General features: G+C 36.6%; 1 protein-coding gene across 1 annotated transcript in view; it reads left to right on the forward strand.

Annotated features, from left to right (window-relative positions):
* The first annotated feature begins 9,406 nt into the window (after positions 1 to 9,406).
* The window catches only part of LOC129258651 (cAMP and cAMP-inhibited cGMP 3',5'-cyclic phosphodiesterase 10A-like), a 49,353-nt gene continuing 40,294 nt past the window's right edge, over positions 9,407 to 18,465 (forward strand). Inside the window, exons 1-4 of the mRNA XM_064098805.1 lie at positions 9,407 to 9,803; positions 16,457 to 16,594; positions 17,252 to 17,295; positions 18,309 to 18,423. Of these exons, the coding sequence (XP_063954875.1) occupies positions 9,599 to 9,803; positions 16,457 to 16,594; positions 17,252 to 17,295; positions 18,309 to 18,423 (502 nt within the window). The 5' untranslated portion in view covers positions 9,407 to 9,598. The remainder of the gene's footprint in view (positions 9,804 to 16,456; positions 16,595 to 17,251; positions 17,296 to 18,308; positions 18,424 to 18,465) is intronic.

The following is an 18,465-nucleotide window of genomic DNA, read 5'->3' on the forward strand; positions in this document are numbered from 1 at the left end:
TTTCACAAACATTTGTAGTCCCGAAGCCCGTTCCGAGGACCCTCCTTTTTAAAATAAGCCCGCTCCAAGGCCCCCGTTTTTTGTCTCGCCCGCGGCACACCCCTACCACTTTTTTGGTCGAGTGCCCCCTCCCCCGGGGGCATCCCTAGTTAGCATTGGAGATAGACTCCCGGATAAACTATTGATACCAGGCAGCAATGGCGTATTGGCGGAGAGGGCTTGGGGCGCTTGCCCCCAAGCTCCCCCCCCCCCGCTCCCCCTAAAAAAGAATGAATAAATAAATTAATTGAATGAATATATAGATTAATTAATTCATTTATTTAACATAAAATTTGATTTTCGTCATGAAAATTTAATGTCGAAATTTTTACTTAATTGCTTCACTCGCTTGCAACTTATTTTTAATATAATTTTTTGCCTTATACATCATAATCTGACCCCCTCAAAATTGTTGGCTCATTACGTTACTGTCAGGCAGTGTAGATACAAAGAGAGTCATTAAATAGAGTCAGTGAACTTCAAAGAGAGTCAGCTAGTGCACTTCAAAGAGAGTCAGTGATCATCAAAGAGAGTCGGTGAACTTTAAAGAAGATATGAAGTTATGGAAGCTTATGTATCTGACTTTCGAGCGAATATAAAGCGACAATTCTTTGAATATTTTTGCTTAATTTTTTTCTATGGTTTTTTATTTGAACTCACTTTTTTATTATTTATAAACAGTTGAAATGCATATCAATTATTACAAACGTGAAAGTATGAGCAATCTATATGTACCAACACGAAGGATTATTGAGAATCTTTAGATTTAGATGCAGAATTATTACAATTCTTTGAACGATGAAATAAACTTTTTGTTTTAATATATGTTTAAAGGCAGGCGCGGTTCTATATAGGGGGAGCTTTGGGGATTAAGCCCCCCCCCCCCAAAAAAAAAAATGAATAAATAAAGCCCCCAAAAATTTTCGACCACAAAGAAAAAATATATAGGCCCTATATGCGTATATATGTCATAATGTAACATTCCATTCATGTCGTCAAGTGCTCTATATACTATTAAAGCTTTTAAATATTAAAATTCGATCATCTTCTAGCCTCGCTATCGCAAAACAACATCTACATACATAATACATCCATGCTTTCTTAAAGTGCGAGTAGGAGGTCATTGATCCCCAGCAGAAGCAAGAAAATCACGCCAAGCTTTTTTTTCAAAGTGATCTCCCTACTTCACCCCAAACGATTAGGCCCTACTATAAAATGCCACTAATTGAAGTTTTAACTCTAGATTTTCTTATTTTCGTCAAATCCGGACGCTCTGAAATTTTGTCATTCTTTTGGGTATGTTTCTTTTAAATGATTCGGTTGCTCTAATCTCCCTGACCGAAGCTAAAATCATTCAAAAGGTAGTTAAGAGTCGGGGATGTATAGGTGTTTGGGATAGGGAAAGGCCGGGCTAAAAAGATATCCAAACTTTAACACAGAATTTTGCACATGAAGAGCGCCGAAAACTTGACAATTAGTAGTATTCTAATGTTAAGTATAATGGTTTTATTGTGCTTTCCGGTGCTTTTTTTTGTTTTTTTTTTTCATTTTGAATAGGTTTTCTATCATTTGTTTCACTTTGTTAAAATATTGGGGGAGGAAATTGATATGCATCTAATACAGGGTAACAATCCCGGATCATAATCTTTAGAAGGCTTTCTGCATGTCGAATATCCAATTTGATGAGGCCTATAAAAAGGTGGACAGTTTGGATTAACTTATTTTTTTCGGAAGTGCTTCGAATATGCTAGGTTTCAGTTTAAAAAAAATCTCCCCGGTCACCACTTTGCTCGTAACATTTTAAACATGTTAAGGGGCCGGGGGTACCATTGGCATTAAAAACCTCCATTCCCTGCCATATTCTATACCTCATACTATACGTTCAAAGGTCTCTAAAAAATGTCGCTCTTGAAACAAGGGATTCTTTGCTTGTACACTTGGCTCACTCCCGTATGAACAAAACGCCTGGACAAAAGTAACAACGCAAATTCGATCCCTTCTTACTTCTTACCCCCCCCCCCCTCCGCTATCGTAAAGTGAAATGGCATGCACTCATCATTCTACACAATCATATTATCGCTTCAGGACATATTATGTAAATGAAATTAATGTTTATGACAAAAAAATCTCAAAATTCTTGGTTTATGACTTTTTTTGCTCGGCGGACGCCACGCTCCCTCGCATAATATAAAAACATATTTTGGGACCAAGAGGCGGGGAACTATAGCTGCTTTATCAGTTATAGTCTCTCACTTACACATATTATGCTACCCACATAGTTAACTTCTATTGCATTGAATAAACCACCGTCGAACTTCTCAAGCCCCTTCCAACCCCGCCATTTTTTAAGGCTAGAACCGCGCCTGTTTAAAGGGCAAGTACACTTCAACAGAAGTTGGTTTGAATAAAGAGAGAAAAATATAAAAATTGCCAATTTATATTGAAGTTGGATGTAAAATAAGAAAATATGGCATTTCTAAAAAAAAAATTCACAACAGTTTTTCGAAACAAGTTTTATATATAATAAAGAACAGGATGCGTATATAGACAACGAAGCCCAGGTTGAATTTTGTAGGGCAATTATGAAGAGGTCATACAATATTATATCTCACTATAAATGTGAACGCGAAGAGCGAGCTGGATTTTTTTTAGTTTATGACCTGGGCCCACTTGCATAAAGCTTACCATCATGGCATGGACTTATATACCAGGTCCATGATCATGATAACTTTGCCATGCAATGGTAACTTAACTTGCTTGGAATCCTTGATTTTGATTGGCAGTTGATCATCTCATCATTACCATGGTAGTTGCCATTGGACGGCAAAAATACCATAATAGTAACTTTTATGCAGCTGAACCATGGGGGGCATTTTAATCAACACTTTCGTCTGACAAGTTGTCAGATTGGAAAAAAACACATTCCTTGATTTTGATTGGCTGAGAAGCACAGATCCTATTGACGGATAAAACGTCCGACGGGTCCTTTCAAGAAACGCTCCTCTGAAAACGAGACATTTTATATAGATTGTATTCATTTTCGTTCAACAAAATAACAAAATACAATCGAAGAAACAACATATCAAAATAGCACAGAAAATTCAAGGATATTTCATAAAAAATATCGAAGTTAAATTAAACAGAAACTAAAGTGAGCTGCAAATATTTTGGCCAAAAAGAATGTGGAACTGAGAAGCAAAAGCTTGTTTAAAAGGCAAGTCCCTTCACGTTTAGTTTCAATACCTAATTAACAAAACTATATACAATGAATATGGAGACGGACGGAAGACGAGCTTAATGAATTAGGCCTTCGTGCCCAAAGAGAAAATGAATGAAAAAGAAAGAAAAATATTTCACTGTATAGGAATAAAAAAACAAATAAAAGAAAATCATCAAAAAAGGCTGCCCTTCAAAATTCCCAGATTTGTAAAATTGTTAGGCCTATACATAAAATAATGATAAAAAGGACAAGTGTTCCCTGCCTCGATCCCTCCCGGTTGGGATTCCGGTTTGGTTGCCCCTGCAGAAAGGCAAGTGTGCTAATAACTTACATGAACAGACTGACAATTTTAAACAAATGGAGGCATTTAATAGGGCCTATTATAAGGGCCTATTCAAATGCTACACAGAAAATGGGCACATTGCAATAGGAAAAGTTTCACCAAGAAATAAAAGCGGTGGCATTAAACACACTTGAAAAGGGATTAAAGAAACACTTAAGGGAACAGATAAGGAAAATGGGCGCTGATCGAGCATGAAAAGAGAGGTTAAGACTCGGATCGAAACTTGTCTCATACGAGAATGGGCTGAAAAAGTCGGCAGTGGGCGCACTAAAGAAAATGCAAGCGCGTACTAGCATCTTTTTTTTAATTAGTGAATTTTATCAATATCATTATTTCCCTCCCCTTTTTGATGACTTTCCTGAGAAGGCACGGGGGATGGGGATGGCCTGGACAACGTTGGCGTGCTCCCCATAATGCCCATAAAAAGAGTGAGACCACGGGCGATCTAACATGGGCCGTGAATAAAAAAAATTGACAGTGAGGGGGAGGGCCGGGCTCGCAGAGTTATTATTTTTTTTTTTTTGGGGGGGGGAGGGTGCATGCTGGACATTAATAAAATTGATGGAGACTTTCACGTTATTGCGTGGCAACTGAAAAATAGTGGACCTCTGAGTTGTCAATCATGGGGGCGGGATGGGGACATAATTACCCCCAATATTTCAGGTGGCGGGGGTTTTGTTATCACCCCCTCACACATTTACGATCGATGAATCATAATTAAAAAATAATCATAAGCAGGGAGTAGGTCTACATGATCATGATGGTATTGATTGTTGTATTACGCATGATGACCATCAATTTCATTTCTTGGGATTGTCTTATGTTTATTGTCATTGAATGAAACCGTTCTTTTCAGATATTGCAAGAAAACAAATGGATGGCAATTAAAAAAATAAATGGGTAGTGCGTGCATGCGTTAGTCAACATTGGCAGAACTCCGTATAAATTATAGCAGAAATTTCACCAAAATCACTTTCATTCGTAGTGAAAACCTTTTTTTTTATTGTCAAATATTTCGTGACCAAAATGACCTTCATTTTGTAGCAGTGGCGTGATAAGCCAAACCTTTGAGGGGGCTCGATATGGCGTATCAATAAAAAGTAAAGTTGCGAGCGAGCCAAACGAGTTTGTGATAGTGTGCATGACATAATATTCAGAAAATAATACCATATTATTTTCACCCTTATCCCTCTCCTTTTCTCGTATTTTTTCTGGTCGTGAAAAATGGGGGGGGGGGGGGCTTGTCAAATTTAAACCAGCACCCTATAATACCGCCATGAGCGCATGGGGTGTGCCCCGTTTATTTTCGCACTCTTTTGAACATCATTCATCTCGGTTAATGATTTAAACTAAGTGGAGAAAATACAAAAGAAATCAGAATTGACAATTTAAAGAGTGCATGTGTAAGGGAAAAACGATGAAGACTGACAAGAGTCCTAAAATGACTCATTTCTTCTTCCTAAATATACCACCTGTGGTGTATTGTCGTACTATATTGTGGATTGTGAATGCCGAGTGCTGATTCAATTCAAAGTTTTAATAAAAGTTTGTTTTATATTCTGAGTCAAAAACTAAAATAAAAATCCCCGGCAGAGTACATCATCCCAGTCCCCACCACCATTTATAATCGACATCCATGATGGGTTCTATGTGGCCATGACAGTCAAATTTATTTGTCTATGGTTTCGCTGAATGATCAACGAGCTGTGATCGCCCCTATACATGATATAGTTGGGGGAGGGGGAGAAGGAATGAAGGGAAAAAAACTTTTAAAAAAAATAGGGAGGATCGAAAAAAAAGTGTAACCTCTGTTTCTCTGTTTCTGTTTATAGTATAATGCCGGTGAATTTTTAAATGACGTTTACAGGGGCGGAACCAGCCTTCGCCAATAGGGGAGGGGGGCGGATTTTTTTCAGCCATATTTTCCCCGATCGGCCGCTCGAAGATGATTTTTGTTTGTTTCTTTGAAGGGGTAGTCCTAATATCACTTCTTAGCTTTATTCTTATAAATCGACATAATAATATCATAATCCTTATTTATATAATGCGAGCGCGAGCTAATTTTTTTTGGAAATTTTATGTATGGTTTCCTAAAATTTGAAAATTTTGGGCAATGTTTGTTATCCTGAAAAAATATGTATGCAACTAAATAATTACTAACAACGCGAAACGCGAGCAAAAATTTTTGATACACTTTTTGAAATGATGGAAAAGGTATACCGGTTAAAGACTGCTTGCAGTTAGTCATGAAGACGTTACATATTTCAACAATAAAATAATGCGAGCGCGAAGCGCGAGCTGATTTTTTTATACATTTTTACCTTAAGAATGGAAATTATAAGCACTTTGTGTACTTTAAACAAAATAGGTATATGACTAAACAATAATATTGATGCGATCTCGCAAATTTCGAGATTTAGACCTAAAAACGAGACATAGTCTCTATTCATGTTTTGTAAATCATGGAAAGGATGAGTAATCTTCCTTTAAATTAACAATGCGAGCAGAAAATCTTTATATATGTTTTGAACTGATCGAAAAGGTACCTGTTAAGGACTGCTTAATGCACTTAACCATGAAGACGTTACATATTTCAACTTACTATAAAATAATGCGAGCGCGAAGCGCGAGCTGGAAATTTTTGACATTTCTACATAAAAAATTGAAAATTTTAATCAATTTTTGTAATCGTGAACAGGATCGCAATAAGGAAAAATTCGAGATTTAGACCTAAAACTGGACACTCTATTCATGTTATTGTAAATCATGAAAAGGATGAGTGATAGGGGAACTTCCTACATTATTAATGCGAGCACAAAGCGCGAGCAGACAATTTTTTATCTTAAACTGGATGACGATTTAATAATATAGAGAACAAGTTGATCGAGTTTCTGAATAAACATGCGCGCGCGTGTTTCAGATTTAGACCTAGAATATTGGCATTCTAAATGCATCTTTTATCATGAAAATCATAGCGAGCGCGAAGTGCGAGCTTAAAATATTTGATATTCCGATCTGAAAAAAGGGCCAATTTCAGCTCTATACATTTATTTCGAGCACTTTGTAGGGAAATTGTGAGATGGATATGGATCGCACTTAAAGAGCTGATATTTTTCATTATTATAACTTTTAGTTTTGACAAAGACCCGGACATCCTTAGAACATGTCATCATATGATGATGATCTATTTTCCTATTCCTCTTGCTAAGCGCGAGATGAAACAAAAGGGATAATTTAATCATTAAATTAATATCTTTTCCATGAATGCCTAATGAGGCGCGAAATCTGATGATATTATAGCATGAAAGCTGGAAATTTCAAACACTTTTGTAATTGTGAATAGGATGCATCAGTTAATATATTTTAACCGTTAATACGAGCGCAAATCGCGAGCCGAAATTTTTGATAAACTGCCATGAAAAGGGGATTTTAAATAGTTTGTTGTATATAATCAATATTGAGACATACATAACTCGCCAATCAAAATGCGAGCGTGGAGCGCTAACTGATACGTTGACAATCAGACCATGAAAAGGGATATTTTTAAAACTTGATGGAATACACGAAAATAATAGGTATACCTGATAAACAGTGGCGTAACTACGGGGGGGGGGGGGGCATGGGGGGGCACATGCCCCCCCAATCGGCTGGCAAAAAAAAAAAAAAAACGGGAGAAAAGGGAGAAAAAGAGGGAGAATAATTTATTGTACATTATAATGTTATATTATATTATATGTTGTGTTATATTACATAAGAATTTTTTTTTTTCATTACTTTATGAAACATAATGTGCTCAGGGCCTATTTGTTCATTATTCCTGGTATACCCAGTTGTTGTGTGTCCGGACAGGTTGTGTGTCCGGACGATCAATTTTAGAAAGTCATTTGGAAAAAATTACAAGCGAAGTTTCATCAAATTTTAGTACAAAATTTTAGAAAATATTATAGAGAACAAAATAGAAGATGATTACAACTATTGAATTCATATTTTTAGTGTAATCTTAAGACAAAAAAGAAGGCTTCAAAAATATAAAGTGTCCGGACACCCGATCCCCCATCCTACTAGCATTGTCTGTTTAACGAGATATACATGTATAATCATGTTGTACCAAAACGTCCTGTTTTCAAGTCAATATGCACCAAATATATATCATCGCACTTCAAGTTATTATTGTTTTATGTAGTGACATATGCTTCTTTTCATGACTACTTAAAGTGATAGCCCCATTTTAAGGTCTGTATATAAAAAAAATCCTTGTTCGTGTTCGTGCTTACGTTCGAATTAGTGGATTGATGAGATTTGTCTGCTCTTCATGAATTCCCTGAAATCGGTCCTTAAAATGTCTCTTTTTCTAATGTAAATATAAAAAATTTTCAGCTCGCGCTTCGCGCTCGCATCATTTGTTTAGTGAAATACGTATGGTCATAGTAGATTCCTACAAACAAGCCTTAGAATGCCCCTCTTCAGATCTGAATTTCCTATATTTTCAGCTCGCACTTTGCGCTACTGAGATGCGTATGATAATCATGATTACTATGACTACAAAAAGCTCTTCATGTGTTTGAATGTGATTCTAACAAAATCAGCAATCGCTTGGCACTCGCATTGGATGACTATGGTGAGATATGTATACTCTTAATGGATTAAAAAAAAGAAATAGTCCTTAAAATGTCCCTGTTTGGGGTCAATATATACAAAAATTTTCAGCTCGCATCATTTTGTACGTGAAGTACGTATGGTCTTCATAAATTCCTACAAACAAGCCTTAGAATGCTTCTCTTCAGGTCTGAATTTCCTATTTTTTTAGCTCGCGCTTTGCGCTCGCAATATTTGATTAGTGAGATGCGTATTCTAATCATGATTACAATGACTACAAAAGGTGTTTCATGTTTTCTAACCGTGAATCAGCAAGCGCTTGGCACTCAAATTAGATGAGTATGGTGAGATATGTATTCTCTTATTTGATTTCTAAAAGATAATCCTTAAACTGTCTCTGTTTGGGGTCAATAAATACAAAAATTTCAGCTCGCGCTTCGCGCTCGCATTGTTTGTTTAGCGAGACAGATACGTATTATTATTTTTTTATTTAATAGCTTATTTTGACCCTTTTTAGGTATGAATTTCAAAAATTTTCAGCTCGCGCTTCGTGCTCGCATCATTTGATCAGTGAGATACATTACATATCCGTTTAATGGCACAGTCCTTAAAATGTCTCTATATAAGGTCAATAGGCCTATAGCTGGTAATTGAGCGCGCTTTGCGCGCTCACTGAGCGACTCAAAATTTTTGCTGGTGCCCCCCCAATGCCGTGACCCACGGTACGCCACTGCTGATAAATCAAAATTGCGAGCGCGCAGCGCGAGCAAAAAAATTCAGACCATAAAACTGTCATTGAAAATCACACAAAATAATGAAAGTTCGATTTCCGAGGTGAAATGTTTTTTATATTGACTTCCAAACTTGATATATAAGCTCCACATTGAAAAAAAAAGACATACAAATCACCTAACAGGCAATAAGAAGCTAGGAAGCGCGAAAATTTGACATGAAATATTTATTTCATTTTCCAAGTCTTCCCCTCATCCCATTTTATTCACTTGTCTTCCTTCCTCCTCTCCTCTTTTCTCCTCTCCTTTTCCCTCCTTTTTTTTCTTTCCTTTTTTTTTGTTCATTATAGAGCTCGAACACCACCCTGGGGATCGCTGGCAGGGACAGGGGGACGCGGGCGCCCCCGGGACAGAGATGTAGGTCGAATGTCATCCAACCTTAACCAACGGCGGCATGTGCACGTGCGCGTGTATGCCACTGCGCGCCGCGCGCACGTACGTGCACGCTGCGCTGCATGCAGCGCATTGATTGCGACGGTACGCGCGCGATCGACGCGCGCGACGCGACCGGAATTAGTCGTTCCAAAGTTCGACGTCGCTCGAAGAAACGACTCATTATTTGCGCTTTTGCACTCTCAGTAATAATTTCGCAAGAACATTGTCATTGAAATGTCTTCTCCATGGAAGCAGTTAGAGCGTCGTCTACCACCATTGCCCGGCAACTCATCACAGTCTGTCTTTGTATTGAATCGAAGTGAAGAAACGTTTGATTCCACACGACCACCAACGCAGCCAGGCCCAGGGAGACCTCATTCGACACGGGATCGCTGGGAGACTGATCGCGGAAGGAAGGGTATGGCGTATCATCAAACCGGTAACACTCATAAATTTATCTGATTAGTTGTTTGCCAGGCATCGACTCACTAATTTTAGAATAATAGGTAGATGGGGGATCGGGTGTCCGGACAGTTTATCTTTTTTAAGCCTTCTTTTTTGTCTTTGGATTACCGGTACACTATAAATATGAATTCAATACTTGTAATCATCTTCTATTTTGTTCTTTATAATATTTCCTAACATTTTGTACTAAAAATTGATGAAACTTCGCTTGTAATTTTTTCCAAATGACTTTCTAAAATTGATCGTCCGGACACACAACCTGTCCGGTCACACAACAACTGGGTATAGGATGGGGGGTCGGGTGTCCGGACACTTTATATTTTTGAAGCCTTCTTTTTTGTCTTTGGATTATGATGGGGGGACCTAAAGCTACGCACTTTGTTTTCAAACAATAAAAACTATCCCAATTTTAATATTTCAACAAATATCTTTAACTAATTTGTGGCAAACATTCTAAAGATCATTAACCAAGAAGAAAATATCGCAAAACTCACTAATACGAAAATCCCGCCATGTTTTCCGAACACCTCTTGATTTCGCCACCCGATGTAGAAGGGGTTCTAAAGCTACGCACTCGGTTTATCATGCAAAAAAATAGTATTTCCTGTGCCTCAATTTCTAAAATATATTCATAATATTATAGGATAAAATGAAATTTAAGCGAATATAACTCCAAAATTCCAAACAGTTGTTGGTTTCTCTGCATTTAGAGATTTATACTGCAGCCTCTGTAGAAAAAATTGAATAGGAATCGTTCGTCACTCTGCAGTCACAGTTCCACACACAGAGTGCGCATTTGCCTTAAAAACTGTATGCGCGATGAGTGGTGCGTAGCTTTAGGACCCGCGCAGCTTTAGGACCCCCTACACAGTGAGCCACTGCATTTTTTTCGCCCTTTTTTAGCCGTTTTGTGTGTTATAACCTATGGGAAATTCAAAGTTGCAGTTTTTTCGCCGTTTTGAAAACGGCTAGAAAAGGGCGATGAAAGGGAGAATTTTTGGAGAAAAAACGGCCAAAAAACGGCTACATTAGGTTTTCTACGTAAACCTTGAATTATTATGGAGTGCCATCATTGTCCAATATAAGCGGAGCTATTTATTTCCACATTAAAACGGCGAGAAAACGGCCAATGTTAAGGCCGAGGATCCTTAGAGGAGTGAAGACACTGAGAGAAAACGGCTAATAAACGGAGAGAAAAGGGCGAGAAAACAGAGACAAAAGGGCGAATGGGTAGTACTGGTAGTAAGGCGTGCATTGTATAAAACGGAGAGAAAAGGGCGAATGGGTAGTAATGCGTGCAGTGCATAAAACGGAGAGAAAAGGGCGAGAAAACGGTGAATGAGTCGCAAGGAGTGCATTGCATAAAATGGGAAAAAGCAGCTGGAAAACGTAGAATATATATTTGCAATATTTCTATAAACTTAAGATTTTCCTAAGAACTCCTTTTGGAAATAAGCTCTCGTTTTCATGGGTAATATTGAATAATAATTCTCATTTCATACAGTATATAAAAAATTTGTTATTTTACCCGGGGTAGCCACTTCAGCTCTTATGAACTATACTCACATCGGGCCCTGCGCATAACATACCTGTTTTCTGCTTGGGGGGTTACGCCTTCTTTCATAAATCTAATTTACATATTGTATAGGCCTACATTCATTGTTTTATTTCAGTATTTTTTATATTTCATGTGAAATTTGATGTCATGCAATCAGAAGAAAATAAAATCTAATTGAATTGGAATTGAAACTTCATGGAATACTTTATTCTTTACTCTTATATTCCCTTCTTCATCCGTTTATTATACTTATAGGGCACTGTAAATCACATCCTATAATAAATATTTCATTTATGAATTTGGCTCAGAATTTTGAATGTTGCATCTTTCTCCAGGGGATCTCTATTGCGCTTTCTGTCCTTTCATCCACGAACACACTGACCCCTCCTAAAAACTTCACCCCCGGTATGCACTTGCCTCCCACTTGGTATTTTGGCATTTTATGTTAATTCAAATACTCGCATGATAATATCATGGAGCTGTTACAGTAATATTACTGTATACTGTAAATAGCTCTATGATAATATGCAGAAAGGCATTTTTTCATGTTCCTGATGCTGCAGTCACATTTCCCATACGGCGGCGTACGGCGAGTCGAAAACAGCCGATTAATTAATATTTTTTAGCCGGTACAAAAAAGTCTTAATGGATGTTTTCGACCCGCCGTAAGGGAAATGTGACTGGGCCATTGGTCATGTAAGTAGTATCCAACATAGATATGTAATATATACACCACTTCGATATACTTTAATTACTTGGGAGAGGCATACATCAGCCTCCGTGATGACATGAGTTGGTTCTCATTGGTATATTGGTCAAAACTGTGTTTTATAGTGTTAAAGACCCCAATGCACTTGAGCTACTTTGTTTTATCTAGGAAAGATAACTCTTAAAATCCCTTTTATAACAGAAGCTTTGGAGTGACTGTAGCAGTAGTGACTTGAATGGGGTCAATTAATTACACCGTCTCGCACGTTTTGTGAACAATGGATGAAGGTGTGAAAATTGCAATTAACACCTAACAATAGGAAGAATCCGTTTCAACTTAAGTTACGCAATGATCTTTTATGATCTCTCGTTGCGTTTCTTCAACCCGGATAAATCCCCCAAACCACATTGTCCAATCAAGGACCTACTACAATAGTCAGCTTCTTGTGAAAATGGAATTATGATCGAGGATGATAGTGTATTTGTGGTGTTAATAATGATGGTGGTGAAAATGAAGGGGGGAGAAGAGGACAAGAATGATGGTGGTGGTAATGATTTTGATGGCGGTGATGATGATGACGATAACATAATTATTTTCTTTCTTCATAAACATATTATGGTGTGTAAATAAAAATAATAAAAAATTCTTTGTAAGAATATGGGTACGATGCATATAATATATATATTATCTTTGTTTTGTTTTTTTCTTATATTTGTGTTTGATTTGTCTCTATTGTTCTGATCACAATATGCAAGTATAAATATTGTGATTTGTTAAAACCTTTGTTAATTCTTTAAAACACATAATGTTCATGACAAAAAAGTGACAAATCAATGAAAATTATTAAAGTGTGTGTGTTTTACTTTTCACAAACATGTATCAATCGGGCCCATCGGCTGCATGAAGAGTGCCGATGTAGCTGACGTGATATTTATTGATAAATATATTATCTAACGAAAATATCATTACAGCATCTAAGCTTTCGAATGGTATGAAATATGGTTGTCTTCTCGTTTATATCAAATGTTAAGATAAAAAAGTCTTGATTTTTGCTCGCTCACTTTTTTTTTATTTTGCCAAATACGCCATATCTAGCCCCTTCAAAATCTTTGGTTCATTACGCCACTGATATGTTACATCACACTTCTATGCAAATGCTAATATACTAAACGTTGTGAGCGAGGAAGCCTAAAAAAAATTCAATATTTTCATTTTAAAAAGATCAAAATTTGTATAGATTTTCACATAAAAATATTTAGAAAATGATATCATATTTCACCTTTTGCTCTTTTCTTTTCTTTTCTTTCCTTATAGTCGTCATTTTTAGGGGGAAGCGCCCCAAGCCCCCCCCCCCATATGTGCACTTCTACCAATAGCCTATTAATATTATGTTGTTGTTATTATTTGATGAATAATTTTCATAGAAACGACTGGTTCAGAATACTATTAAACACAGCCTTTCGTGAAAAGCTCCCCGGTTGTCCCGAAAAGATTTGACTCCCCTCTCTCAACCCACCCTTTCGAGAAAAGCCATCCTGGTTTTCTTGAAAGGGTGCGGCCATCCCCGCTCCGCGAACGCAAACGATTGTAACAAGCCCAAGAAGATAAAGAAAATAATACAGTACAGTACAGTATATTGCATACATTTAGCACTTTGCAACATCTTTCCAAAAGAAAATTAAAGATAATGAAAAAAAATCATATATATGAAGTATCTCTTTTCTAAAAATAGTCAATTATAGATTTTTGTTAATTCTCTTTTGACAGCAGAAAACACATGTTTGTTATACGAACCACAAGTGACAAATCATTTCACATGCGAAGAAGGGTGCAATCGGAAGCTGATAAGTTTTGTTTTTTTAGATATATAGGCCGATTGATTTCAGCCATTTTAAAAATCTTTATATTTTGTAGGTATTTGTAATTACTTTATGGTGGGAGTTTGATTAATTTTAAGAAAAGGTATGATACGATTGAAAAAAAAAGAAGATTGTTCGGTATTATATATATCCACTACCATACATTAATGTTATTCCAAGTTGTCACAATTGTATACACTCACCCGCTTGTGTGGCACAATATTATTTGCTGATTTGTACTTGTTTAGTCTTATCTTTTATTACTTTTGCGCCTTTCGCCCTTTATTAGCAGTTTTGAAGGCCTTTTGAGGTATTCACCCTTATATTAGCCGTTTTGTAGCCGTTTCCACAAGGGAGATATTCGCCCTTTATTAGCCGTTTTTCACAAGGGAGGTATTAGCCCTTTATTAGCCGTTTTGCAGCCGTTTTCCACAAGGAAGGTATTCGCCATTTATTAGCCGTTTTGTAGCCGTTTTCCACAAGGAAGGTATTCGCCATTTATTAGCAGTTTTGTAGTTGTTTTCCACGAGGGAGGTATTCGCCCTTTATTAGCCGTTTTTCCCAAGGGAGGCATTTGCCATTTTATTCTGATGAAAATCATTGTTGCATACAGTTGGCTTTCCATAGTCGGTACACTTTTTTTGTCGCCGTTTTTTAGCCGTTTTCTCGCCCTTTTTTAGCCGTTTCCTGTGGGAAAAAAGGGAGAAAAAAGAGAGAAAAAACGGCAAAAAAACGGCGAATCACCCAAACCAGTCTGGCTCACTGTGCTACCATACACTAAAAATATGATGAATTCAATACTTGTAATCATCGTCTATTTTGTTCTTTATTAATATTTCCTAACATTTTGTAGGATGGGGGGTCGGGTGTCCGGACACTTTATATTTTTGAAGCCTTCTTTTTTGTCTTTGGATTACACTAAAAATATGAATTCAATAGTTATAATCATCTTCGATTTTGTTCTCTCTAATATTTCCTAACATTTTGTTCTAAAAATTGATGAAACTTCGCTTGTAAATTTTTCCAAATAACTTTCTAAAATTGATCATCCGGACACACAACCTGTCCGGACACACAACAACTGGGTACCGGTATATAATGGTGGGCCCCAAGTCTGCGCACCTTTCAATTTGAGTTAGATTTAACATGAATTTCTTCTTATTTCACAAAATCTTTCAGTTATGAGTTAATAATGTTCCTTATATTATTATGAATATGAGTAAGTGTATACCCAGTTGTTGTGTGTCCGGACAGGTTGTGTGTCCGGACGATCAATTTTAGAAAGTCATTTGGAAAAAATTACAAGCGAAGTTTCATCAATTTTTAGTACAAAACGTTAGGAAATATTATAAAGAACAAAACAGAAGATGATTACAAGTATTGAATTCATATTTTTAGTGTAATCCAAAGACAAAAAAGAAGGCTTCAAAATATACAGTGACCGGACACCCGACCCCCCATCTTATAATAACCGTCATTTCTGGGATTTATTTAACAATTCCTGGTTTCCGTCGAATACTAAGATACGAACGTTACTGCCAATACGTTGTCTTTATGCAACGTCCCCGGGGCTAAAACCCATTTCTATTCTAACTGAGTTCGATCTAGATCTACGTTAGAGTGTAGACTAGATCTACGACTAGATGTAGATCTAAATAGGCCCAAGACCAAGTTAGATTCTAGATATATATGGCAAGTTCCCCCAAGTTTGCGCAGTCCCCCTAGTCTGCGCACATGTGTATCTGCGCAATTCTAGCTAAAAGAAGATACGCAACGAACACAGACTTTACACGTGCAATACATAGACAGATATTCATTAAAAAATCTGACTCAAAATGGTGGAAAAATAATGAATTTTTGGCATTTCATGTGACAGCCTCAAAATGCAGCCTTTCTCATCAAAATCCCTGAATGGTGTGCAAAGTGAATGGGTGCGCAGACATTGGGTACCATTTTTTTTTTCAATCTGAAAATGACAGCCAGAGGTTTTTTCCAAGAAAATCCTATATTTCTTTCAAATTTTTATGAGATAATTGGTACACTTACTCATAATAATACAAGGAACATTATTAATTGAAAGATTTTGTGAAAGAAAAAGTAATTCATGTTAAATCTTAACTCAAATTGTTAGGTGCGCAGACTTCAGAAAGAGTGTTTTCATTGACTAATTTGTTCGAGGCTAGAAATAGAATTTATAGATATAAGATTTGTGTGTAACAACTTCAGAACTAAAGCATTTGATTTAATTAACAGTTTTCAGTGATAACCATTACATAGAATCTCTGTTATCTCTTTTATTAAATACTCCCCATTTCATCAGCATTAATATTTTGAAAAAGGTCTTAGACATGTTCACAGAAGACTGAAGAAACAATAATTTGAGACAACTGGTATGCTTTCACTATATAGTCTAGATCTAGTCTAGATCCAAATCAAACTCCATGGATGAAATCAAATATTAAGTCTCACTTTTATAATTCATAAAAATTGTATTCTTTCAGGAATTCTTACCACACCCAGAGAAATAAAACACTACCTGTCTGAAAACCCCTGGCTCGTTGAAGAGTTTGTAAAGGATAACTACAATCAGGAGGATGTACAGAGATGGTTCCTGAAAGAGGATAGGCCTAAAAATAAAGGTGGGTGATATAGTCCACTCAAAAGAAAACTGATTCCAAGTTTTTTCCCCAATGTGGGCAAATGACTACTGGGTCTCATTAACAGCATTATAAAATTCAGTGTGTTGTCCTTATTTTGATGTTATAAGGAAGTCATGCTTAGAATGAGAAAGAAGAGTTTGAAATTTCAATGTCAAAACCAAGTTGCACCACAAATTGGATCAAGATCTGTTTAAGGGTACAATGGCCTTGGGTAAAAGAGAGAGAGACAGATGACAGATACATTGAAAGTAGTGAGAAGGGGAGGGGGGGGGGGGGGTCAAGGGAGCAAGGGAGAGAGAGAAGAAGGAGGGTTCAAGATGAGGAAACAAAAAAAAAATAAATAAAAAGGATGAATGATATCGTGATAGGGTCAGAATTGGGATATAATACATTTTTCAATTCCATCATAATGGTCTTTTAAATTAAATCTGAATAAATCTGAAAGATTCATCATTGATCAATGATGGATGAGGAATGTAATGTAAATATGTAGGTGTTGTATTCATGGGTTATACTGCTTAGACAAATCATGCTCACTACAGGTGTGTCAAGACAATACTGCAATCATTCATGGGGCACAGAATGTGATTACCTAACAAAGCCTTTTCCTATACTTTCAATTTTCCTTACCAAAAGGTGAGAAAGAGAGACCTTCATCAGTGAAAGAAGGAAACTTGCTGGTGAGTAAAGTGTTAATTCTGTAATAAAGTTAAATTTGAGTTGAATGTTTAGAATGAGTTCATATCTAATGAAGATAGGGTCCCTGTTTCATGAATCTTGTTATCAATTTCAAAATGCAGATTATTGTTATATGCCACTGAATTGGCATTGTTTGATTAGCCAGGAGAGTAATAAAATTGTTTATTTAATACCATGATTTATTTTTGCTGGCATTAATTGTGAAATCTCTTCCTCCAGCTTGCTATTTACTGTTGATATCGATTGCATTTCTTATGAAGTGATTTTATTTGGTAATTGGGAATTTTGTTGTTGAGTCACTTAGTAGCAGACCTAACCAGGTTCAATAGATTTTCCATTTCAAGGGCCATATTGTTTGTGCACAATGGTGTATCTCCAATCTAGTATCAGACCCTGTTGCATGTTATTACCATGGATACTGATATGCTGGGTTGCTGTTATATGTAAAAGCAATGCAAGTGCAAATCCTTATAATTATTTTGGTATGTGAGGTGAAATTGATAGGACAAAGAAATAAGAAAGTTATTTTGTGGTTGGCCAAACCAATCTGGATGCAGAAATATGAATATAAGACAAGATGAATAAAAATAATGGGTGATTTTTAAACATCAATGTGGCGTTTCTATTTTGGTAATGCGGGAAAAGTTCATAGTAGTATAGTAGACCTTGCAGTAATCCATGGATCAGGGATGCAAGGCATATACCTTTTCAAATTTGGGGAACATCGAGGGCAGCATGGCATTTGAGGTGAGACCCGTGCATCAATCTCCTTCATCCCCTTTGCCAACGCAAGCCAATTACAGAAAAGGTAATCATCAAAGTAATTATTGACAACATGGAAATGTCAAAAGCTGTGAAGCATCATGTTTCCATTCAATTTGCCCTTATTTTTTTGTTTTCATTTTTTCCCTTTTACTTCTAGAGGCTTTCTAAAATGTTAGTAATGAATGAAAAGTGTTAATAGTGTAAAATTCATTATCTTAAATCCTTGTAGTGTCCTAGCACAGGAGATGATATCAAGACATTTCTGGTTGACATGGTTGAGAGAATAGAGGAACAAGATTGCATACCTGATGTTCTTTATCAACTCTGCTCAAACATCTCAACGGGTATATGAAGATCCATCTTATCGTAATCAGTCAACCTCATCT

The sequence above is a fragment of the Lytechinus pictus genome, chromosome 4, assembly GCF_037042905.1.
Source record: "Lytechinus pictus isolate F3 Inbred chromosome 4, Lp3.0, whole genome shotgun sequence".
In the NCBI taxonomy this organism is placed as follows: Eukaryota; Metazoa; Echinodermata; class Echinoidea; order Temnopleuroida; family Toxopneustidae; genus Lytechinus; species Lytechinus pictus.